Source organism: Arvicola amphibius, chromosome 12, assembly GCF_903992535.2.
Source record: "Arvicola amphibius chromosome 12, mArvAmp1.2, whole genome shotgun sequence".
NCBI classification, from domain to species: domain Eukaryota; kingdom Metazoa; phylum Chordata; class Mammalia; order Rodentia; family Cricetidae; genus Arvicola; species Arvicola amphibius.
Window position 1 is genome coordinate 65,544,603 of NC_052058.2, and position 26,376 is coordinate 65,570,978.

At 38.1% G+C, this 26,376-nt stretch overlaps 1 protein-coding gene and 1 pseudogene across 4 annotated transcripts in view; one reads left to right on the plus strand and one right to left on the minus strand.

Moving 5' to 3' along the window:
• Window positions 1–26,376, plus strand: part of Cep350 (centrosomal protein 350) — a 154,216-nt gene that overhangs the window by 13,970 nt on the left and 113,870 nt on the right. For 3 of the 4 annotated variants that reach the window (XM_038348773.2, XM_038348778.2, XM_038348777.2), the window contains exons 2-6: window positions 3,183–3,268; window positions 5,898–5,944; window positions 6,309–6,420; window positions 7,424–7,583; window positions 11,517–12,133. In XM_038348773.2, the coding sequence (XP_038204701.1) occupies window positions 3,196–3,268; window positions 5,898–5,944; window positions 6,309–6,420; window positions 7,424–7,583; window positions 11,517–12,133 (1,009 nt within the window). In that variant the 5' untranslated portion in view covers window positions 3,183–3,195. The remainder of the gene's footprint in view (window positions 1–3,182; window positions 3,269–5,897; window positions 5,945–6,308; window positions 6,421–7,423; window positions 7,584–11,516; window positions 12,134–26,376) is intronic. The other variant, XM_038348776.2, reaches the window with a different exon arrangement.
• On the minus strand, window positions 4,819–5,255 carry LOC119827276 (annotated as a pseudogene).

Below are 26,376 nucleotides of genomic sequence, written 5' to 3' on the forward strand. Positions count from 1 at the left end.
GCTGAGAAGTTAGAGAAACAGTGCAGCCAGCACTAGAGAGACCTTTTACTTCTACTAAATCCTCAGACCAAAAGGATGATCCTGTTCGTAGACCGCCTCCTCAGACTGCATCCTCAGACTCCATCTCCAGACTGCCACTGTCTCCACCAAACCTCAGACTGCACTGAGCTCCTGTCTCCTCCCACCTTTATTCCTCTTTCCACCCGGCCATGGCACTCCTGTCTTCGTTTTCCTAGTTGCTGGTATCACCTTTGTGTTAACTCTGTTTCTCTTATAGACTGGATCAATATTGTGTAGCCCAGGGTGGCCTTGAACTAACAGAGATCTGTGTGCCTCTGTCTCCCAAATCCTGGGATTAAAGGTGTGTGCCATCAATGCCTGTCCTCTAGAGGCTTAGCTCTGCACTCTGATCTTCAGGAAAGTTTTATTTGTTAAAACAAACAAAATATCACTACAAAATAGTCCTTTTTTTGTTAATGTTTTGTTTTTTTTTTTTTCTTTTTGTTTTTTTGAGACAGGGTTTGTCTGTGTAGCTCTGGCTGTCTTGGAACTCATTTGATAGACCAGGCTGGCCTCGAACTCAGAGATCTACCTGTCTCTGCTTCCCAAGTGCAGGGATTAAAGGTGTGCACCACCACTGTCCAGTGACATTTAGTCATTTGCAATTAAAGAGTGACTGTAAATTAGGCATTTATTTTGAAGCATGTTCTTTTTACATTTATCCACACTGCTTTAGTTTTATTAGCATTATTAGCCATTAGTTATAGAAATTATGGACTAAAATGCAGTTTTCAAAAATATTTAGTCTGGTTACCCTTTCAGTTGAGAAAATACTTTACTTTTTGCACTTAATTTTATTTTAAGGCAGAGAAATGTTTGTAAAGACAATTTTGTCAAATCATTGAGAGATTTGTGCTATAGAGTAACTCTGTGCTCGTGTGTGTGCATGGCCTCGTTCAGTATCTATGCGAAGAAGTCAGGTATCTTGCTTCTTTGCCTTATTCCCTTCAGAGACATGGACTTTCACTGGCGCTCCTGTCTGCCCTCTGCAGTTCTGGCTTACGGCATATGCAGCCATGCCCAGCTCCCTGCATGGTGGCTGGGATCTCTAGACTCATGTCTTTTTATTGTGTAGTGGGTGCTCTTATCCACTGAGCCATCTCTTCAGCCCCTGATCTCTCTTTTCAATCAGTGTTAACTGTGATTAAAGTTTTTATGGTTGAAAAATTTAAACTATTGGTAAATTTACTGATTTTTTGTTTTTCTCTACCCCTGTTTTCAGAAGAAAATATATTTTAAGAAGAATTTTTGTGTGTGAGGATTGAGTAGAGGACACCTAATAAGCATGTACTTTGTCTCTGAGCCTCATCTCTAACCCTTAAAAGAATTTCATTTTTAGATCAATTTGGAAGTTTGTTTTTAGGAAGCTTATGTCAGGATTAACTACTTCTAGGAAAATTAATTCCCATAAAATTAATATACTTTAAAATTTTACCTATTTGGATTTACTAGGTAAAATTTTCTTAATTCTAATTTGGGGTTTAAAAATACTCAACATACTGGAACTGAGACTGCATCTCAGTGGCAGAGTGCTTGCCTACTGTGTTTGAGCCCTGGGTTCAATTTCTCAACACTGCAAATAACAAATTCTACTTTCTTTGTAAATAACTCACTGAATAAAATAATTTATCACATTTCATTTCTATTGTGTGCATTGTGTATATGTGTGGCTGCATTTGCCATACGCATATATGGAGGTCAGAGGACAGATTGGGAATTTCAGTTCTTTCTTTCTATCATGCGGTCCTGGGAAAAGAACTCAGGTTATCAGTCTTGGTGGCAAGTGCCTTTACACACTGAACTATCCCCTCCTCCCTTTAAATTCTATTATGTTTATTTAGTCTGTGGATAAAATACTTTTGTAAATATGATGAAACAATATATTTATAACATAAAGAACCAATGAAATTAATTTTAAAATTAAGATCTTGGTAAGTGGGGCTGGAGAGATGGCTCAGAGGTTAAGAGCATTGACTGCTCTTCCAGAGGTCCTGAGTTCAATTCCCAGCAACCACATGGTGGCTCACAACCATCTGTAATGAGATCTGGTGCCCTCTTCTGGCGTGCAAGCATACAGGGGAGGAATGTTGTATACATAATAAATAAATAAATCTTTAAAAAAAAAAAGATCTTGGTAAGTAAGTGAGCAAAAGATAAATGAAAAACTAAGGTTAAGATCTGTGACAGGATTTGATTCGGGGAACTTCTACCACGTGTCAATTCAAGCAACTGTGTTTTTCCTCTACAGAATGTAGACAAAATTAAAAAGTGGTATTGAAGTGTTTAGGCTCATAAATTACTGGAAGCTGGGAACCAGTTTGATGTTGGATTTCAACAGCACATCCTTCACATTCTTTAGCTCAGTTTTGATAAATTTTGCAATTACTACTCTAGGCAAATAATCAAAATAAGCCAAAGTTTATATACACAGTGTTGTCTGCTTTGTCTTAAGACAATATCTTCTTATGAATTACTGGCTGGCTTGGAACTTGCTGTGTAGACTAGGCTGTTCTCAAACTCTGAGAGATCCACCTGCCTCTGCCTTCTTAGTTCTGAGATTGAAGGCCTGGCTACAGTGTTATTTGTAATACAGAAAATGAAACATAATATAATATTGGTTGTCTACTTATTTTAAAAGAAGACTTTATTTTTTCATTTATTTATTGTGTTGTGAGAAGCTGTGTGTGTGGGGGGGGGTATGTGCATGCCATGGCAACATGAGGTCAGAGGACAACTTGCTGGATCTCCCCATGTGGGTCCTAGGGATGGAAATCAGGTGGTTAGGGTTGCTGAGCCCTCTCACCAGCCCACTTCTCATTTTCATGCTAGGGCTTGAACTAGGGCCTTATGTATGGACAGCTGCGCACCACCAGGCATAGCCCCAGCCTTGTTACCATATAACCAGTTCTCTATAATTAATAAAAGTGTTGATAATAATGATAATAGTTCCTCTAAAGTATTATATTATTTACTGGATTGATTATGAGATTCCCATGAGTGTATGAAGCTACATTTTAGAGAAGACAATCTTTTTCAGACCTTCACGAATAAGTCAGAATATTTCTTTACTATTGTTTTTTATAATAGTGACGGTCAGTGATTACTGATGATATAATTTGCAGGTAAATTGGCAAGATGAGGAGCAGCAAGTCAAAAGAGGTGCCTTTACCAAATCCAAGGAGCTCTCAAAGCAAGGAGACTGTTCAAGGTATGAGTTTTTTTTTTTTTTTTTTTTATGACTGAATTTAATCCCCTTTTCAGGTCCAATAATATATTAAATTCTGGGTAACCAGCAGATGAAATTTATGAATATCTTGATTTATAAAACAAAACGGTGGATTATGCTGGCGAGGTGGCTCAGTGGTTAAGAGTACTTACTGATCTTGCAGAAGACCTGTGTTTAGTTCCTAGCAACCACGATATGTAGCTTGCAAATGATTTAGTGGTCATAGAGGCGGGCACACACTTGCACATTGCAAGCATGCAAATTAAGCTTTAAAAAGGTTTTAAGTTTCCGTGCATTAGTGTTGTACCTGCATGTTTGTCTATATGAAGATGTTGGATCGTCTGGAACTTGAGTTACAGATTGTTGTAAACTGCTATATGGGTGCTGGAAATTGAACCTGGGTTCTCTGGAAGAGCAGTCAATGCTCTTAACTGCTGAGCCATCTCTTCAGCCCCACCATTTATAAAAAAGTATATAAATAATAAAAAAAATTACTTTTTAATATAAAAATACCTTTTAAAACAGAAATTAGTAGAGCCAGGTGTGGTCATGCATTACTGGAACCCCAGAACTCAAAAGGTTGAGGCACGATTGTGAGGCTAAGGCCAACTGTGCTACACAGTAAGAACTTACCTTTCCTCAAAAAATATATGTGCAAAATTAGTTTTTCTTTTTTAGAAACACTGACTATAATGTATCTATAATATATAATAAGTTACCCTCTCCCTGAACTCCTTTTAAAGGTATTTGTTAGAGATCCTTTAGGGTATGATATTTGAAATAGGAAACTGACAAACTAGAGTAGATCCAGAGGAAGGTTCCTGTTTGTGAGGAAACTAATATAGGGAGTATTTGGAGGAAATGAAAATATTTATCCTGGAAGAAGATAACTCATGGGAAAAACACAGCTTTAAACTAGTTGAAAGACTGTTACTTGAAAGACTAAATAGATTTGTTTCTACTAGTACAGTGAAGTGTGGAATATTTATAAAGTATTCTTTTACATTATAACATGATTAAAAAAACAACACAAAGTTTTGCTTTTTGTTTTGTTTTGTTTAAAAAACAAGTTTATTTCCGCAGAGGCGGTGTCTTATGTTTATGTCCAGGGAGGAAGCAGAACCCCTCTCAGAGCTGGGTCCCTGAGTCCTCAGCGCAGTCATGTTCCACCGTCTTTACTGGGGACCAAAGTTGTTGGGATCGTGAAGAGTCAAACTGGTCACAGTTGTTCAGTTATCCAGGCTCCAAGGTGGACATGACAGGTTTTCAGAGCCAAGAGACCTACTGTTAAAGCTTGGGGTGAAGGAACAGATGGAGAGAGAAAATAGTCCAGCTTGAGGTTTGCAAGATTACACTTCCTATTCCCCAGAAGACCAGGAATCCCTGACGCACAAGCCCGTGGCTCATTTCTGCTCCCTTGAAGGAGTCCACCAGCCAATCTCTCTGTTTGACCCACCCAAGCCTAATTGTCGGGGGTGGGGGAGGTGGGGGGACGACACCCAATTGTGAGCTTCCCACCGTTTCCTTAGTCTTTATGGGTGCTGATTGAAGGTGAGCAAGAGATCAGTCTGGTACTGGGGCAGCCGAAGCAAGGCCTGATGGAGTGTGGCATCCTTTGTTACCTGCTGGTTTTCTTTAGCTACCTGCTACTTGTCAGAAAGGAACCATCTTGACAGCTGCCCCTCAGGGATAAGTTGTTCAAACAGAGAGGCTGCACAGATAACATGTGCACGGCCCTAGCCCCCTGCACCCTGCTAATGTCTTCAAAATGGTACTGTGCAGCTGCTTTGCCCCGCACGTGGGCCTGCAACTCCGGAAGTTCCACGATCAGACTCTGGTTGGTTACAGAATGGCAGAAAACTTATTGGTTGTCCAGGACTGGTTGGAGGTCTCTCACATTAGTGGCCCCAGAGGGGAAGATGGCCGAGAAGGCGCCTCTGAACAGTGGATATTTTCTGATGGGCTCCATAAATCTGGGACTGGAGTCTGGACATTAGCGAGGTTTTAAGAAACCTATATGGGCCTTTGAGGCATCTCTTCTTCTGCGGTTCCGGAGCAGCCACCGCCTCCTCTCGGTCTACTAAGCTCTCCAAAGATTTATATTTGGTTGGGTGTGTTGGTGGATACCTATAATCCAACACTCAGGAGGTTCAAGCAACAATCTTCTAAATTGGAGGTCAGCCTGGGCTATATATAGTGAGACCCTACTTTATTCTCACCCCCTCCCCAGTGTGTGTGTGCGTGTGCGTGTGCGTGTGTGTGTGCATGTGTGTGTGTGCATGTGTGTGTGTGTGCGTGCAGGCTATTGCTGTAAATTGAGTATACTTCTTTCTTTTATTTATGTCTGCCACAGGCTTGGTAAGAGTATAGTCCATTTGTTTTGAGGACTTATAGGTATCAGGCTATTTTAACTCTGTGTCTTAAGAAGCATGGGCTTTCATGATAAGGAGAAAAAGTGTATTTTGATTTAGTATTATAAATGTATCTGATAAGAAATAGTTATATCTATGAAGTGGTTCTTAAGCCTTTGATCACATTTGGGAGCATATTAAAATTCATAGTCTAAGCTCTGCTTCAGAACTCTGATTCTGTAAATGTCACTTTTTCTCAGTAGATGTAACTACATCGTGGGATGTACTTTCTCAGACCAAGGCTGCTGTAAGTAGTTTTAGTTTCTATTTTAAAAATTTGCCTGTTTGTTTTAAAGTTGATATCATGTTATGATGGGATGAATTAAAACATTTTCTGTAGCACTGTCTTGAAAGGAAAAAGGCAAATATTTTGTATGTATTACACAATGGACAAAAATGAATAGTAAAGGGAGAAGATACTGTTAGGTGTCAAAGCATAATTACTGCTAGAGTAGTAAGCTATTAAAGTTAATATTGTAAGACAGTGTTTGGGTTTCTTTCTACTTTAGAGAAGGATATCAGACAATATTACTTTAAATAGCTATGTAAACCAGTGATAATTGCATTATTCCAGAGTTAATTTATGTATTTTCATGGTATTTAAACTTTAGCTGAGACACATTGAGAACAAACTAGAAGTAACCCCTACAAGTACAGCTGTGATTGATTCTGTGATGGATGCTAAGAAGTCTGCAAGTGCTACCCGGAAAATAAGTAGAAAAGGTATGTGTAAAGTTCCTTTAAAAAATTTAGCTATATTAAATTTAGCTAGATTAAGTACAGATGAATAAATTATTACTATTGTGTGTATGGGTGCACATGTGCCATGGACTATGCTTATGGAGGCCAGAAGCTGGCCTTACAGAGTTAATCTCCTCCTTCTATCATTATGTGTGTTCTGGGGGTTGGCCCCATTAGTACAGGTTTTGTTTTTTCTGTTGAGTATTTCTTGGAAGAGCAGTGTGTATGTATGCATGTGTCCTTAGCCCTCATGCTTGTGGTGCTGATGATGTTTTCAACATTGCATCATGTTTGACCGTTGATTTTTCATTTATTTGTGTTAATGAGAATTTTATTTTGGTGTTTGAAGTTATATATACTTATTTTTTTAATTCACAGGTATAGTTTTTGAAGGTAAAATTTAGTTGACTTGATAACACGTATGTATTTCTTTCAGGGGGCTAAATTGTTTAAATAATAATTGGAATATCTTTCATAGAGTTAACTGTATAATAAATTGATACAATGCAGATATTTGATTTTTTTCTTTTTGTTTTTTAATTGGTATGCTACAGGGTTGACATAAATGCTTTCTGCTTAGTCTGTAAGTTGCTGGGTTTTCCAGTTCTCTTTTTACTGTTTGGAGTGAGGGTTACCGAGGATTTGACTGAGGCCCCCACATGCAAGGAAAGTTCCCTACTGCTGCCCTTATTTTAGCCTTATTTGTATTTTCTTTTGTATTTTGAGGTCAGTGGCCTATGCTGTCCTTAAACTCACTTGTAGCCCAGACAGACAATGGACTGGTAGTCCTCCTACCTCATGATGAGTAGATTTTAATTGGGCATTGACATCTTAGAATACAGTTTCCTCTACAAATTGAGTGACTGTGGCTGTTTTCTGTTTATCTAATATCTAACCAGAGATGGTAGAAATAACATATTAAGTAAGTTATTACTTACAGTTGTGTTTTATTTAGCTGTTCTTATAGATTTCTTTTCTCCTTCAGATGGTAGATATCTAGATGATTCTTGGGTCAGTGCTCCAACTTCCAAATCTTCTAAACCACGAAAAGAGAAATCTCGTAGTCCTCTAAGAGCTACCACCCTGGAGAGTAATGTTAAGAAAAACAATCGTGTGGAATTCCGAGAGCCTTTGGTTTCTTACAGGTTGGTATGGAAAAAGATGTTAGCATCTGGGGTTATTCTCTATTAATTACAATAGGAATATGGTGGATTTCTCAGTCTTTGTAATGCTCTGACTCTGAAGTTCTGTTTGTTGCTTTTCTTACTGCTGTGGCCAAATGCCTGATAAGTAAACTGAGGATGGACAGGCTCATTTTGGTTTACAGTTGAAAAGAAATGCAGTCCATAAGGACAGGGAAGGAATGGCAGCATCCCCGTGAGGCTGCTGCTCAGACTGTGCCTGCAATTAAAAAGCAGAGGGAGCAAGAAAATGGGGTTGACTATGAAATCTCAAGGCCTTCTGTAGTGCCTCTTACAGACCTGAAAACAGTGCTACAAGCTAGGACTGTAGTGTTCAAACACATGGGCCTATTTCACACTGAAGCCACGAAAGAAATGTTATTGTTCTCCACAAAAGATAATCTCAAAAGGAAACAAAGTTTACCCAAACATAAAAATTCAAAACCCGTCAACCCCCTCCCTCCAATTCAACCCTCTTACATTATAAAATACTGACTACAGTCTTTTTTGTTGTTGTACTAGATATTAAACCCAGGATCTTTTATATAGTAGTCAAAGACTCAGCCACTGAGCCACATTCCCAGTCTGTATTCTAAGTATTTGAGTGAAGAAATAGTAAGAGATGTGTGTGTGCCGCATGTGTTGTTGGTACCCAAGAAAGCCCTGGAGCTAGAATTAGAGTTGGTTGGGAGCTGCCTCATGGGGTTCTGGGAACTGAACTCTGGTCCTCTAGAAGAGCAGAAATTGCTCATAACCAAGCAGCACATACTCTGAACCATATCTCTAGGCCCTGAAATGAGTTTTTTTTCTGATTATATGAATTATTTATTCTTCTACTTTGTAGCAACTTAGATGTTCTAGATTAATATGTGAATAGTGTAGTCTAGATAATAGTGTACACTTTTGTTACCAGTACATTTAGGTACTAAAATTAGAGAATTTTATATTTTTGAAGGATACCTCATTAATGACTTTTTTATTTTTTTGCATTTTTGAAACAGGGTAGCCATGCCTGCCTTAGAACTCACTCTGTAGGCCAGGTTGGTCTTGAACTTGCAGAGATCCACCTGGCTCTGCCTCTCTCATGTGCTAGCATTAAAGGGGTGTGCCACTACTGCCTGGCTAATGATTTAAATATATTTATGGCCCAAGCATGACAAATAATAAGTAGAAAGCCCTAGGCCTTTTACTTACTGTATTTATAAACATTTTTCATGGGATAAAGTATCAGAAAATCAAGAAGTTACATGATGATACTTGGTAATTTTAGATATGAGTTTGTACTATCTAATTTTGTGATAAAGAATTTAGAAAAGGTAAATAATGAATTTAGTGTTTAATATGTTGTATTTGATGCAAGTTAAAAATAGGTGAAGAGGGGCTGGAGAGATGGCTCAGTGGTTAAGAGCACTATCTGCTCTTCCAAAGGTCCTGAGTTCAATTCCCAGCAACCACATGGTGGCTCACAACCATCTGTAATGAGGTCTGGTGCCCTCTTCTGGCTTGCAGACATACAGACAGAATATTGTATACATAATAAATAAATAAATATTAAAAATAGGTGAAGATAGTAAAGCATTTGTAAATTAGGTAAGATGTTTATAAAATGATCCTTGGGTATTGTCATTAGTATTGAAGCAAAAAAAATATGAAAAGCTTGCTTAAAAACATGATTACTCTGAGGATTGAGATTGAGTTACTGATTCCTTTGTATTCTGATGTTATTGCAAAGAATACTATATGATATTTTAAAATTTTATAAACTATATGTCTTTTAAGAAAAGGAAAAAAAATTACCTAGGGGATAGTTGTATATGAAATGTCCTTTTCCACCTGGCAGATTCCATTTATTATGTAACCCCTGCCTCACCATGTATGTGTGCGCGCATAATGAATAAATAAATACTTAAAAAAAAGAGCCTATGGGAAACATTTCCTGTTGAAACCATAATACTGTAACACTCCGTTTTTCCAAGACAAATGAATCTGTGCTTCAATAATGCTAGATAACTTCGATTATAGCATTTTCATATCACATTTTAATATTATCTTTTCAAAGCAATAATGTGCGAATTAGTGAATATACCAATATTTTATTATGAAAAATTAAACATTTTTAGACAGCTAAAAGTATTGAATAGTATATATTTAGTAAATATTTAATGAGTTAAAGATTATATAAAATTATCTTTTTGTCTATTTTCTTTTTTAAAGACTGATTTTTATTTAGGTGAATGCATGTGTTTGTATATATGTGCATGTTACCACAGAGGTCACAAGAGGGTGTCATATTACCTGGCCCAAGTTATACACAGGTGTGAGCTGACAAGGGTGTTGGGATGTGAACTACTGTCCTGGCCACAAGCAACAAATATTCTTAATCACTGAGCCATCTACCAGCCCCCTCAATTTTCTTTTCCCTTGTGAGACTGAGAGATGATTATAAACTATCATTATATTTTGCTTTATTCTCTCCATGTTCTAATTTTAGACCTAAATATTTTTAATGTAATTGTTAAAATCCTAGTGAAGCTAGTGAACATAATTGCTTTTAGTCTTGGTTTCTTAAGGCAGCTATAGGGCTCATTTCTCAGTCCTATTTTATTCAGTAATCAACTACTCTGAACAGGCTCTAAAGTTTTGGAGGCCATAGACCCCAATGAGAATATGAGCAAAGCCGTAGACTAACTCTGTAGAAAAATGCATGTATTTATATACTTATAAAAGATAGATTGCCATGTTGAAAAGGTCATAGTATTAAGAGTTTCTGTGAAGGACTGGAGAGATGGCTCAGAGCACTGGCTGTTCTTCCAGAGATCCAGAGTTCAATTACTGACAACCACATGGTGGTTCGCAAACATCTATAATGAGATCTGGTGCCCTCTTCTGGCCTGCAGGCATACATGCAGGCAGAACCCAGTATAGGTAATCAATCAATCAATCTTAAAAAAAAAAAAAAAGAGTTTCTGTGGCATTTAGGGTTTTATATCTTTATATGTAATGTCTAGATTAGGCTGTATAATAGAATTGTTAATGCTAGTTACAATGTCATTTAAACATTCTCAGTAGTCACACACTGAAGAAAATGCTAAGCTACTATTTCAGGTGTTGCAGGTCCAAACTACTATTGCATGTAGTGGATACTTTTTCTTCTTCATGTCTTATTTACAGCTGAGTTTTATTTGTCTTAATTAACCTTCCTTTTAATAAACTTCTTAAGAAAACTTTTGGAATAGTATGTAAATTAAATTTGGCTTTGAAGAAAAATTTCTAGTATTTTTATAAACAGAGACTGTGAACTTTGTGCTTTATCTTAGACCCTGACCATCTGCCTACTGAGTTTTGTGGAGTTTAAAGCTGCCACATATGTCTCTGGTTACTAGAGGGTTAACTTCAGAAGAAAGTTTTTAGGGCTTCTTGCATACTAGGCTTTTTTTACCCACTCCTCCTATACTTTTTGAGACCAAGTATGAAGTTGCCCAGCCTGGCTTTGAACTTGTGGTCCTCCTGCCTCAAACTCTCAAAAAGCTTGGATTATGGACCTATACCATCAGGTCCTGGTTTTACTTTTTTAAACGTCTAGGGAATTTTTGTTGTTTGTTTTACTCCTACCATTAGTTTTAAGTTCTCCGTTGAGGTTGTATGGCTGGTTTTAGTTTGACTGCTATTTTTAAACTCATTTTAATGCATAAGCAAAAATTATTTGTGCTGTACATAGTGTTTTGATTCATGCATACATTGTGAAATTGTGAAATCAAGCTTCCCAATATAGCAGCACCTCACACACTTGCTGTTATTTTGTGGCGAGAACCCCTAATCTCTAGTCCCTGCAGTGTTCAAGTCTACAGATTCTGTGCTATTAACTCTAATAACAGAGCTTTCTCTTTCCTATCACAGGGAACCCCATGGTACACCTTTTAGCTTAAGCCCCAGTCATCTGGAGTCGAAGCATGTGTATTGTGTTCACGAAGAAAAGGCTGAGAATGGGAAGCAAATAGTAGGCAATCGGGAAGATCGGAACATCCATTGCTGTGATTTTGAGAGCTCTCAACCATCTGTCATCAATGATACAGTTGTTAGATTTTTAAATGATGGACCAGCGATTGATGCATTGCACAATTCTGAGTGTTTAATTAAAATGGGAGTGCATGTAAGAACTGAGGAAGAATTGCCTAACAGAACAAAGGGAAGCGAGAACACTTCAAAGCTTTTTCTTAGTAACGTGGGACACGATGTTGACTCAAAACTGTTGCTGCTGTCTGACTCTTCTCCATCCTCTACTAGTGCCTGCAATTCCCAAAGATTAGATCTGTCAAAGCGGCGACACCATGATATTAAACTGGAAAAACTCAAGGAGCGGATTAGGAAACAGTGGGAGCACTCAGAAGAAATAAATGGCCAGGCCCAGACTCTAGGTCACATTGACCATCCATTAATGGTTGTCAACGTTGACAACTCAGTGACAACGAAAGTCAGAAAAGTGGCAGCAGCACCACCTGCTCCGGCATATAAAGGTTTGTAATCACTCTTCATATTTTCCTTTGTCTCCACATGTCTTCTGGCTCCTCTGGGATGTAAAGAGCAGAGTGATTACCAGATTAGCTGTGTGAGAAAATTTTTTTCAGGTACATGTTAAAAGTACAAATTTTAGACCTATGTCTAAAATTCTGGGAATGGGATCCAGAATGAGATTTTGTTTGTTTTTGAGACAGGGTCTCACTGCTAGCCCTAAATGGCCTGGAACTCAACTATGTAGAGCAGGTTGGCCTAGAATTCATGGAGATCTACATGCCTCTGCCTCCCAAGTGTTGGAATTAGAGGTATGTGCCACTAGAATAAGAATTGTTGCTGGGCAGTGGTGGCACACACCTTTAATCCCAGCACTCAGGAGGCAGAGGCAGGTGGATCTTTGTGAGTTCGAGGCCAGCCTGGTCTACAAGAGCTAGTTCCAGGACAGGCATCAAAGCTACAGAGAAACCCTGTCTCAAAAAGAAAAAAAAAAAAAAAAAAGAATTGTTAACAAGTCCACTAGGAAACCTTCCCTCTTCATCTCTTTCTCTCCTCCCCTCGTCCCTTCCCCTTTTCTACCGAGACTGGCCTCAGACTCCAAGCAGGATGACAGGCATGAGCCACCATGCTCAGCTTCTTAGGGAATTTCTGACAACCAAAAGAATTTGCTTTGGAATTAACAAGAATCATATAATTGTATGTTTATAGTGGTGCATGCCTGTAATTCCATCTTCTCTGGAGGCTAAGGTAGTTTAGGGCAAGCCTAAACTGCAGAGAATCAGCTAGTCTAAACTATGTAGTCCAGTTTTTTTTAAACATTTATTTATTTATTTATTATGTATATAGTGTTCTGCCTCCATGTATGCCCGCACGCCAGAGGAGGGCACCAGATCTCATTACAGATGGCTGTGAGCCACCATGTGGTTGCTGGGAATTGAACTCAGGACCTCTGGAAGAGCAGTCAGTGCTCTTAACCTCTGAGCCATCTCTCCAGCCCTGTAGTCCAGTTTTAAAGAGGGATGTAGCTCAGTAGTAGACAGCTTGCCTAGTATACTCAAGTCCTGGGTTTAATTCTCAATACTAGAAAAACAGTGACAAAACCCTACTTAAAAGACAAATCAGCCAATTCCCACTGACTATAGGACAGCATAATATTTTGGCATTGACATGGATTCTATTTAATTTTTGCTTTTTGACAAAGCTTATTTCCTCATATTTTAATAAAATATTTAAAATAGATTTATGTTGGCATTAGTACATTTTTACTGAAAAATGTTCTTTAAATATATTTGCTTTGTATAGCTAATTCAAGTTTTCATAAATGTTGGTTTTGAGCCAGGCGGTAGTGTTGCACACCTTTAATTCCAGCACTTGGGAGGCAGAGAGAGATAGTCAGATCTCTGTGAGTTTGAGGCCAGCCTGGTCTACAAGTGCTAGTTCTAGGACAGGCTCCAAAACTACAGAGAAACCTTCTCTCGAAAAACAAACAAACAAACAAAAAAAATGGTGGTCTTAAGAGATTTCCAATATTTTTAAAATTTATTTTTATTTTTACTTTATGTGTTTGAGTGTTTTGCCTGCATGTATGTCTGTGTACTACATGGACCATCTGGAAGAATAGCCAGTACACTTAATTGAGTCATCTTTTTATCTCTGGGGTTTCTATTTTTTTATGTATATGTCCCTTAAGTTATTTTTCACAGGGCCATGCATGTAATAAAGGGTTGATTTATTGGTTAATTTAGCTCATATTAGAGTTTTGTCATTAAATCTTCGACTGTAACCTTCCTTTTTAGCACCAAAATAATTAATTAACAATTATTTGCTCTGTATGTTTTTGAGTGATGTGTCATGTGTGTTGCGTGTATGGGAAAGAGAATGAGGTTGTGGGAGTAGGTCCTTTCTTGCCACGGATATTGAGCTCAGTTGTCAGGCTTGATGACAAGAGACTTTACCCAATGAGCTGTCCTCTCTCCTAACTCTGGCTTTTCTTTTCTGCATATTTTTTCAAGTTCAGTTTTTATTGACAAATTTAGGCAGATCAAAATATTGTTAAGACCATTTCTTCTAAAAATTTTGTTATTAAGAAATTAAGACAGTTTTGCACTAAATAGTTTGTTTTGTACTTCTTTACTAAATTTAATTTTTCCCTGACAAATTTTGTAATGTTTTTCTAGTCCTAAGAGGTCTTTAGCCAATTTCTCTCTGGAACAATTTTAGCAGTATCAGTTTTATTTTGTGTTGCTTGCTATGTTTTGTTAGTGGTACTTTTTGTGAATTAGAAAAAGATAGATAATTTGCATTTCATTCTAATTAATCTGTGATAAACTTGTGATCAAATTCACTTTTGAATGCTTAAGAATGCTCTGTTGTCTAAAAATGTTCTGATGTACTAATAAAATGATTTTGTATCTTTTAGTTGTATGTATATCATATCTACACTGTTGCAGAGCAAGTAGCAAATGGTAGAGACAAAATGTTCTTCTTGGTTTTGAAGAGGTGATTGCCCCGAATCCTTTCTATTCCTTGTTAGATCCTTTAAAACACTCCATAGTTCATGTTTTTTTTTTTTCTTAGTTCTAAAAAAAGACAAAATGTTCTTCTTGGTTTTGAAGAGGTGATTGCCCCGAATCCTTGCTATTCCTTGTTAGATCCTTTAAAACACTCCATAGTTCATGTTTTTTTTTCTTAGTTCTAAAAAAAAAAAAAAATCAAAGTTCTAAGATACCAAAGTTTATCTCACTAAAAGAAACTTAAGATATCTTATTTCCAGTGCTATTTTACTCAATACTTTAGTTAGATGTTGTGAGTCCTAAAAGTAGAAATCTTAAATATTAACTTTTTAAAAGTTGGTCATTGGGTTTACCATTTTTTTATGATAGGTTTTTTAAAATGTACTTGTTTTTATATTAAATGATTTTATAAGTACAACTTTCAGAGGGATTATTTTGATAATGTTTATTAGGCATTTAAAAATTGTTATAGAATGTAGTTTTTAATATTCTGATTAATGGATTTATTTTTTTACAGTAGCAAAGTAGTTTTTATTCAGTGTAAATTAAATGGGCTTTATTATATTATATTCTAAAGTGATATTTTATTTGCTTGAATACATAATAAATTAATTTGATTGACTGTTGTAAAGATTTGAAGTCTATACTCTAAAAGCTTTATTGTTCTCTGTTCTAACCATCTGGACCTGTTTCTGGAGGTTACTTGTGTTATCAGGTTGTGTGTCATTCCAGGGACAGTTTGTGCATAGCAAGCAATTTGTGCTTGTGTTTATTTCTTCTTTATATACAGTGTTTTTTTAATCATACTGAACCAATTCTGCATGTTGATAGGTCCATCGTTCCCTTTCTGTTATTTGTTCTGCCTCCCTCCCTCTTTCCTAGGTCTTCAAGCCTCATGTTTGGTAGTAGTTGGTTTTGTTTGTGTGTGTGTGTGTGTGTGTGTGTGTGTGTTTAAAGAGACAAGATAGGATTGTAAATTTGAGGTCATTTTGGGATTACAAGATGAGACTCTGTATAAAAAATAAAAACAAGACCCCAAGGACATGGAAATTATTTGATGAAACACAAATGGCATGTGTACCACAATGATTCTTGCTCATATTGAACTTAATGCTTGCCTGTCTTTTTTTCTTTCTGGTGTAAAAATCAGTGAAGGTAAAGAGCCCAGCTTGGTCATGACTGTAATTGTTTTGTTTTTTAAGTGTGTGTGTGTACAAATGCATGGATGTCCACAGGCAATTGTGAGCTATGCAATTGTGGGTGCTAGAATCTGACCTGGGACCCTTTTCAAGAGCAGTGTGCACTCTTAACATCTTATCCACTGAGCCGTCTCTCTGGCCCCAGGAATTTTAAAAAGAGTTCTATTCAGAAAATTGAATAAGCAGAAGAAAATTGGACATAAGAAAGGAGTTTATGATTTGGGGACTAAGGAATTTATTGCTAGCGAAATCTTAACATATGTGAAGATGAAAATACAAAGATGGGTTTCTGAAGAAAGAAATGATGCCGAAAGAGAGTGAGAAAAATATATTCAAAACCCAAGTACTCCAAATGCTGAAATATGGTAAGCACTGATAGAACATTGTAAGTGGAAAGTTCTACTTCTCCTGACCTCATGTGGCAGGTCACAGTCAAAATGCAGGTGAATAATATTGTTTAATCAGACTCCCATGGGATTAAAAGCCCAACCATGCCCCATCAGCTCGGATATATTTTTACCATGTGTGCCCAGATTTCCCAACTCCATTGTGCTCATAGTGATAAAACAATATATGTGTAGATCACATGGCAGTTGCCTTTCCTCATCATGTCCCACAAAGGGTTTGGGAGAGTTTCTTGCCGTTTGCTTATTTTCTGCTCTGTTGGGAATGTCACAAAGCCCTGCAGACCCGCTTATTGGTAACAGAATAAAAAAGAAAGTACTTAGGTTTATCAATAGCGTGAATGTCAAGAATCCTAAGTGGGAAACATCCTACAGAAGGGTTTGGACTGGAGTGACCACCAAATGTGACCTGAGGTACAAGATAACCTGATGAAGTTCTGTCACGAAAGTGATGAGCAGAAGTTAATGAAAAGAAAAGCAGACTAGAGCTATAGACAAGTATCTTTAAGAGTAGCTCTGTCTGTATTGCAGTAACATTCCATCGATTGGCATGATCTTGTGAAACCTGTGGAGACCTGTCATAATGAACTGAGCTAGAAAGGAGCTGTGACTATGGAGAACTTTAAGAAAAAGCAGAGGATTATTATTATTATTATTATTATTATTACTATTTTAGGATTCATGGTGGAAAACCATATTTGATTACAAAGCCAGAGAGAAATTCAGTAACTAGTTTGCCAAAGTTGTTGCTCATGAAAATAAAAAATACTCAAGGCACGTTACTGTTTTTGTGATACTGCCCCAGGAAGATAGTAGCTATAGCTGAGAAGATGCTACAGGAATCCAGGATGCCAAAGACAGAATGACTGCTGAGGTGTGTTAATGCAGCAGGCACACATAAGCTGTAAAACTCTGTGATAAGTGGAAGCATTTACCTTCTCTGTTTTAAAGAGGTTAATTTCTTACCAGTCTGTTGTGCTAATAAAAAACTAGACCATAGACAGCTTTAAAGTTGGTTTTACCAGCACAGGTATTATTAGCTGCTCACACTCACTACTAGGGAGCTGGCTTAAATGATGACGACAGGATTTTGTTATCCCTTGACAACTGTTCTGCTCATCCTGTAGCAGAAATTCTTATTAGAATATTATGTATGGGCTTGCAGAATGTGTAGCACAATGGTAAAACCCTTACCCACTGTTTGTAAGGCTCTAGGTTTAGTCCTCAGCAGCATAGAGAAATAAAAAAGAAAAAAAATTAACCCCAAACTAAAAATAATATTTATGCAATGTATTCCTTAAGAATGCATTAATTATGTGTTTAGGATTTCCTTAGGTTGATGAAGAGTCAATATAAATACACTTCCTTTTTTCAAAATTACTTTTAAACATTTGATTGTGTTTGTATACGCATTTGTCGGCATGGACATGTTACAACATAGGTCTCTAGGTCAGAGGACAAGTTGTTCCTTTCACCATGTGGGTCCTAGGAATCAAATTCAAGTTCTCGCATTTGGGAAATGAATGCCTTTACCTTTGGAGCCATCTCAGAACCCAAAACACTTTGTTGAAAGCATGCTAACAGTGGAGAGCAGAGATGCAAGTGTGGAAGGGTTTTTATATGAATTTAACAAAATGAGTTAATCTGAAGATGCTGTGTGTACTTTGAGCATTAGTTGGAACATGTGACTAAGGTCAGAAATGAGCATGTCTGACACAAACTTCTGGCCTGCAATTCTGTGTTCAGTTATGATAATAAAGTGTCAAGTGGAAAAAGAAACAAGATTTCTGGCCTTACATGTATGAAATATGTCTTTAGAAATGGGTTTAGAGAAATTACTGTATTGCTATTGAGGCTGCAGTTTGTGGTACAAAAATTGAAGTGGTTCTGAACCTAGGTGACAATGGTGTTAGGGATGGTGACGATGGTAATGCCTGTAGGTAACAGGGAACATTAGGATTAGTTGAAGGACTTGAAGCAGTGCTTATTCACAACAGAACAAGAATCATGTTGGTGCCGGGCGGTGGTGGCGCACGCCTTTAATCCCAGCACTCGGGAGGCAGAGGCAGGCGGATCTCTGTGAGTTCGAGGCCAGCCTGGTCTACAAGAGCTAGTTCCAGGACAGGCTCTAAAAAAGCTGCAGAGAAACCCTGTCTCGAAAAACCAAAAAAAAAAAAAAAAAAAAAAAGAAAAAAAAAAATCATGTTGGTTTATAATATCAAAGAGCAACTACTAAAACAAAAGCTTGCAAATGAGGTCAGAAACTCTAGAGGAAACATTAAAAACCATCACGAGCAGACCTGCTTCCTAGTCCTCCAGCTGCCTCTGGAATTTCTTCTCTTTTTCCCATCTTTCTTTTTTTAAACCTCCCCCTTTTTATGAAAGTAGATTCTTTTCTCATACAGTATAGTACAGTTTCCCCTCTCTTCATTCCTCCATGTTCCTCTCCATTTCCCCTTCCCTCCAGATCTATTCCTTCCTGTCTCTCATTAGAAAAGAGCAGGCTTCTAAGAGATAGCAACCAAACATGATAAAATAAAATATAAGATAAAACAAATTCCATCACATTGAGGCTGGTCAAGGTAACCCAACACAAGGAAATAAGCCCCAAGGGCAAGTACAAGAATCAGAGATCCACTCATTCACAGACTCATGAGTCCTATAAAAATACTAAGTTGGACACTATAATACATATGTAGAGGACCTGGTGCAGACCCCATAGACGCTGTGTGTCTGTGTATGCTGCTTCAGTCTATGTGGTTCATAGGAGCCCTGCTGAGTCGATTCAGAGGGAGTTGTTCTCCCAGTGTTGTCCATCTCCTCCGGTTCCACTCTTTCTGCCTCCTTATTGAAGTTCCCTGAGCTCTGAGGAGTGTGGCTGTGGGTCTCTGCATCTGGTCCTCTCTACTGCAGGAAGACTGAATAAGGCACTGATCTATGAGTATACCTTAGAATACCATTAGGAATCATTTTATTGATGCTTCTTTTTTTCAAAGACCAGTAGTGTTTGGTTTGGTCCCTGGGCTATCTAGTCTCTGGTTCTTGGTCACCCAAGCAGTGTTGGGTATGGTTTCCATCTCATGAAGTTAGCCTTAAGTCTCACCAGACATTGGTTGGCTACTCTCACAAGTTCTTTGCTATCGTTGCCCTAGCATACCTTCCAGGCAGGACAGATTGTAGGTCAAAGATTTTATGGCCAAATTGGTGTTTATATTTCTCTTTTGGTAGCCTGCTATACACCAGAGACACTAGAATGTAGGGGTGAAGACTCCGTGTAGGCACCAGCTTGACTTCTTGTTCAATAAGTTGTGTGGGTGTTGTCCTTGGTAATAAGGCCCTGCTGTCCGTTTGTAGAGAGCAACCCATTGTCTTAGCAACAGCCTGGGTTGTTGCGTGATTTCCATGGGACCCCCATTGGCCAGCAACTCATTTGGATGCAATGCAGTCTCTGTAGTGGAAGCCTTGCTTAGTGAAAAGAGACGGTCAGTTTGGACTGTCTCCCTCATTAGTAGGAGACTTCATTAAGGTCACCTCTATAGATTTTAGAATGTTTCCACTGCATGAGGTTTCCACATCATCCCTCAAGTGCCCCTCAATTCTAGTTGTCTCTCCCTGCATTTCCTCCCTCAACCCTTTCATCTCTCTCTTTTCAAAGCTGATCCTCCATTCCTATCCCTACCTGCCTCCAGTCCATCTATAAAATCTATTCTATTTCCTCCTCCCAGAGAGACCCATTTGTCCCCCCTAGTTCCTTTCCCTATACCTAACCTTTCTGGGTCTTCAGATTGTAGGTTGGTTATCATTCATTTAATTGTTAATATTCACATAGAAGTGAATACATACCATATTTATTTTTCTGGGTTTGGATTACCTCACATAGTATGATTTTTTTCCAGTTCTGTTTGTCTGCAAATTTCATGATGTCATTTAAAAAAATGTTGATTATTGTGCATTGGTGTTTTGCCTGCATGTATATTTGTATTAGGATGTCAGATTCCCCGGAACTGGAGTTACAAATTCTGAGCTTCCATGTGGGTGCTGGGAATTGAACCCGGGTCTTCTGGAAGAACAGCCAGTGCCCTTAACCACTGAGCCATCTCTCCAGCCCCCATGATAGCATTTTTTTTTAAACAGCTGAGTAATATGCCATTGTGTAAATGTACCATATTTTCTTAATCCATTCTACTATTGAGGGACGTACTATGACTATTATGAACAGAGCAACATTGAACATGGTTCAGCAAGTGTCCTTGTGAAAGGATGAAGAGTCCTTTGGGTGTATGCCCAAGAGTGGTACAGCTAGATCTTGAGGTAGAGTTATCTTCAGATTCCTGAAAAACTGCCAAGCTGATTTCCAAAGCAGCTGCACAAGTTTGCACTCCACTAGCAGTGGAGGAGTCCTCATGTCACATCCTCGCCAGCATGAGCTGTCACTGTGTTACTGATCTTAGCCATTCTGACAGGTGTAAAATGGAATCTCAAAGTTGTTCTGGTTTTCATTTCCTTGATGGCTAAGGATGTTGAACATTTCTCTTAAGTGTTTCTCAGCTGTTTGAGTTTCCTCTATTGACAATTCTCAGTTTAGATATGTATCCCATTTTAAAATTCAATTATTTGTTTTTTGATACCTAGTTTTCTTCTGTTCTTTATATATTTGGGATATATAGTCCTTTATTGGATGTGGAGTTGGTAAAAATCTTTTCCCATTCTGTAGGCTGCTGTTTTGTCCAAATGACCATGTCCTTTGCCTTATAGAAGCTTTTCAGTTTCATGAGGTCCCATTTATGAATTGTTGATTTTAGTGCCTGTGCTATCAGTGTTCTGTTCAGAAAGCTGTCTGCTGTGCCAATGAGTTCAAGGCTATTCCCCACTTTCTTTTCTGTCAGGTTGGGTGTATTGGGTTTTATGTTGAGGCTTTGATACATTTGAAGTAGAGCTTTGTGCAGGGTGATAGGTATGGATCTATTCGTATTCTTCTGCATGCTGATGTCAAGTTGATCATTTGTTAAAGAAGCAGTCTTTTTTTCCAGTCTGCCTGCCTGCCTGCCTTCCTTCCTTCCTTCCTTTCTTCCTTTCTTCCTTCTTTTGAGTTTTGTTTTTATGAGACAGGGTTTCTCGGTGTAGTCTTGGCTGTCCTGTAGACCAGGCTGACCTCGAACTCACAGAGGTCTGCCTGCCTTTGCCTCCTGAGGCGTGTGCCACCATTTCCCCCCCGAGGCATGTACCACCACCTCCCAGCTATTTCTGGCGTCTTTATAAAAAAAAAAAAATTAGTGTTCATAGGAGTGTAGGGATTTATGTTTGGGTCTTCAGTTTGATTCTGTTGAGTAACATGTCTGTTTTTATGCCAATACCATGTATTTTTTATTACTTTAGCTCTGTAATACAATTTGAAACCAGGGATGGCGACCTCCAGCAGCTCTTTTATTGTTCAGGATTGTTTTAGCTATCCTGAATTTTTGTGTTTCCATGTGTAGTTGAGAATTGCCCTATCAAGGTCTGTGAAGAATTGCGTTGGAATTTTGAGGGGAATTGCATTGAATCTGTAGATTGTTTTTGGTAGGATGATCATTTTTACTATGTTAATCCTAGTGATCCACAACCATGGGAGATCTTTCCCATACCATCTTCTTTGTTTGGTTGAGAGCCTTTTAGTAACTGCTTCTATTTCACTAGTGGTGATCTGTTTACATTGCTTATTTGATCTTGATTTAACTTTGATAAGTGGTAGCTATAAAAAAATATCCTTTTTTTATTTTCCAGTTTGGTGGAATACAGGCTTTTAATGTCCTTATGATTCTATGAATTTCCTCAGTATCTATTGTTATATCCCTGTTTTTGTTCCTGATTTTGTTAATTTGGATATTCTCTCTTTTAGTTAGTTTGGATAAGGGTTTGTTTATCTTGTTTAGTTTTCTCAGAGGGTCAACCCTTTGTTTCATTGATTCTTTCTATTGTTCTTTGTTTCTTTTTTATTGACTAGCCCTCAGTTTATTTCTTGCTGTCTACTCCTCTTGGTTGTGATTACTTCTTTTTGTTCTAGAGTGTTCAAGTGTGTTGTTAAGTTGATAGTATGAAATCTTTCCAGTTTTTTGTTTGTTTGTTTGCTTGTTTTTTTAATCTAGGCATTTAGTACTATGAACTTGCCTCTTGGGACCATCTTCATTGTGTCCCAGAAGTTTAGGACTGCTGTGTATTTATTTTCAGTTCTAGAAAGTTTGTCATTTCTGTTTTATTTTTGTCTTTACTCATTTTTCATTCACTGGAGAGTTGTTCAGTTTCAATGAGTTGTGAGCTTTTTGTTTTTTTTGTTTTTGTTTTTGTTTTTTTGCTTTCTGTTGTTTTTGTTGTTGATATTCAGCTTTAATCCGTGCTGGTCTGAAAGGATGCAGGGTGTTATTTCAGTTTTCTTGCATCTATTGAGACTTGATTTGTTTCCAAGTATGTGGTCAATTTTGGAGAAAGTTCTGTGAGGTGCGGAGAAGAAGGTGCATTCTTTTGTGTTTGGGTGAAATGTCTGTAGATATCTGTTAGTCCATTTGGTTCATAATGTCTCTTAACTCCAGTATTTCTCTCTTTAGTTTTTGTTTTGATGACTTGTCCGTTTGTGAGAGTGGGGTATTGAGCTCTTCCACTATCAGTGCATGAGGGTCATTATGTGATTTAAGCTGTAGTCGTGTTTGTTTTACGTACTTGAGTGCCCTTGTATTTGGTGCATAGATATTAAGAATTGAAATGTCATCTTGGTGAATTTTCCCTTTGAATTTGTAGTGTTCTTCACTATCTCTTTTGATTAGTTTTGATTTGAAGTCTATTTTGTTAGATATTAAAATTGTTATACCAGGTTGCTTCTTAGGTTAATTTGCTTGCAATATCTTTTACCAAGCCTTCACCCTGAGGTTATGTCTATCCTTGATGTTGAGGTGTGTTTCTTGGATGCAGCAGAAGGGTGGATTGTGGTTTTGAATTCATTCTGTTAGTCATATCTTTTGGAAAATTGAGACCACTGGTATTGAAAAGATATCAATGAGCAGTATTTGTTGATTCCTGTTATTTTGCTGCTGTTGTTGGCAGCAGCAGTATGTGTGTTTTGTGTGTGTGTCTCTGTGTGTATACATTTCCCTTTTGATTTTGCTGATCTGAGATTATTTGTTACCTCTGTTTTAATGGGTTAAACTGAATAGGTTGGATTTTCCCTCTATCACCTTCTGAGAGCTGGATTTGTAGGTAGGTATTGTTTAAATTTGGCTTTATCACAGAATGTCTTATTTTCTCCATCAATGGTGATTGAAAGTTTTGCTGGGTATAGTGGTCTAGGACTGGCATCTATGGTCTCTTAGAGTCTGCAGCACACCTGTCCAGGTCCTTCTGGCTCTGGAGTCTCCATTGAGAAGTAAGGTATCATTCTAATGGGTCTGCTTTTATGTTTCTTGGTCTTTTTCCCATGCAGTTTTAAATTTTGTTTTGCTTTTCAAGACAGGGTTTCTCTGTGTATCTTTGACTGTCCTAGAACTAGTTCGTGTAGAGCAAGCTGGCCTCAGACTCAGAGATTTGCCTGCTTCTGTCTCCTGAGTGCTGGGATTAAAGGTATGTGCCACCATCACCTAACTTTAATATATATTTTGTCCTGTGTATTTCATGTTTTGATTATTATTTGCTAGGGAATTTTATTATTTGGTGTTCTGAATGCTTCTTGTACCTTTGTAGGCCTCTCCTTCTTTAGGTAAGGAAAAGTTTCTTTTATGATTTTGTTGAAATTATTTTCTGGGCCTTTTAGCTGGGATTCTTTTCCTTTTATTCATGCTATTCTTAGATTTGCTCTTTTCACATTATTCCAGATTTCCTGGATGTTTTGTGTCTGAAGTTTTTGAGATTTAACTTTTTCTTTAACCAGTGTATCCTTTTTCTTCTATTGTATCTTCAACACCTGAGATTCTCTTTTCCATCTCTTGTATTCTGTTGGTGAAGCTTGCCTCTGTAGTTCCTGTTTGAGTTCCTAATTTTTTTTTATTTTCATAATTCCCTCAATTTGGATTTTCCTAAGGTCTTGAATAGTTTTATTCATTTCCTTTTTCTGTTTGTGTTTTTCTGGATTTCTTTAAGGGATGTATTTATTTCCTCTTTAAGGACCTCTATTATCTTTATTCAGGTGGTTTTAAAGTCTCTTTCTTGTGTTTCAGCTATGTTGGCATATTCAGGGCCTGCTGTGGTGGGATACTGCACTCCAGTGGCAGCCTACTGCCTGGACTGTTGTTGATTGTGTTCTTTTTTTTTTTTTTTTTTGTGTGGTTTTTCGAGACAGGGTTTCTCTGTGGCTTTGGAGTCTGTCCTGGAACTAGCTCTGTAGACCAGGCTGGCTTCGAACTCACAGAGATCCGCCTGCCTCTGCCTCCCGAGTGCTGGGATTAAAGGCGTGCGCCACCATCGCCCGGCTGTTGATTGTGTTCTTACACTGGTGTCTAGGCATCTGGGATTGGGATGATTACAGGTCTGGATGCTGATTCCTAGATTTGACTTTGTTGGGTGACTGTTTTGTTCTTTGTTTTCTGTTTCCTTTCTGGATTTCTGGGGAGTGTGATGTCTGTGTGTTGCCTGGTAGGAAATTTTCTTTGGACCACTTAGGTTCCATGTGAAATGTGTTTCTGGGTATTGGAAGCTGATCCTTTGGAGTGGGGATAGTCTAGGGGTTTGAAGAGGTTCACAGGAGGGAGCAGAGTGTTTAACCAGGATTTGCTTATTTTGCCTCCTTGGAATGGGGAGACAGTGAAGAGAGGTCACCCCAGAGGGTCTGCTGGGATGAGACTGGGATTGGGTCTAGAGACCTGAAGGAGAGGGGAAGAGCTACAGACAGCCACCTGCTTCCATGGCAGGGAGTGCCTGCTGGAGTTAGGGGTTGGGATAAAGTAATGAGGGGCTTTCGAAGGAAAGGTCTGTGGATACACAGGACATGCAGGGAGCAGGGGTCTGCAACAGGTGTTCTGTTGCAGAACCAGGGATGTAATGGAATTGGGTTTAGAGGAGAGTGGGGAGTGGTGAAGGTCTTCAGTAGGTTTACCTTTTCCCTGTTCTGCCCTGCTGGTGCGTTCCCAGGGAATGGCTGCCGGTGTCAGAGGCTGGGATGCTGGGATGAGTTGGGGAGGAAAATTGGGGCAGAGGATCCCTGTGTTCAATTGGGGATGGGGTCAGAGAGGAATCAGAGAACACATTAGGTTTTCTGCTACAGAGCTGGGGATGATACTGGGGGCATTGGATCTCAGGAGCAGTAGGAGAGGTGTGGGTAGGCTTTCAGCCTATCTGTTGCCCTGTTGGAGTGGCTTTTGGGTCAGAAGTTCTTCTAACCAGAAAAGGAAATGCAGTTTGCAGGAACTTCTCAGTCTAAACACGGCTTTGTGGTGCCCTGAAAGCTGCCATCACGTTTGCTGTTTCTGGTATTGAGGCAGCTGAATTCTAGTGGTATTTTGAATGAGTTTGTCTCTGTATTTGTGGTATGTAACTTTCTTCACTTTAGGTGATTATGAGGGAATAAGGAAGAAAATAATTGTCGTTAGGTAACATTTAAATTCAGACAGAAATGATGTTAATGTCAACTATAGATTGATCACAAGGGTGGCAGAAATAGTGACTGATACCTTTTTTTGTAATGTTTAGTATGTACACACTTTGTTTTGTGTACAATATTGTTAAAATATGTATAAATTTACATTGAGCCCATATGTGTATTGAATGCACACATGTAGGCTGTGCCAGATCTCTGTATTGTATATATTCCAAAATCCAAAATAATTCCCAAATCTGAAAAGTTGGTATACTCTGCCTATATGATTAATATCTATAAAGTACTTATACCAAGTTTGATTTTAGCTTATTGTTCACATTGATTAAATTCTATAAGTATTTATTGGCTCCCAATTTTTTGGTAAGTATAATAGTTCTAGAGCTGGTTAAGGCAGTACATCTCTATACATGTACAATCTCAGCAGTTGGCATATTGAGGCAAGAGAATCACATTTTATAGACCAACATGGGCTACATGATGAGACTGTATTTTAACAAAACAAAACCCCAGTATATCTTTATATTGCATTGTTATTATCCACATTATTTTATTATTTTGCAAAAATAATCACTCAAA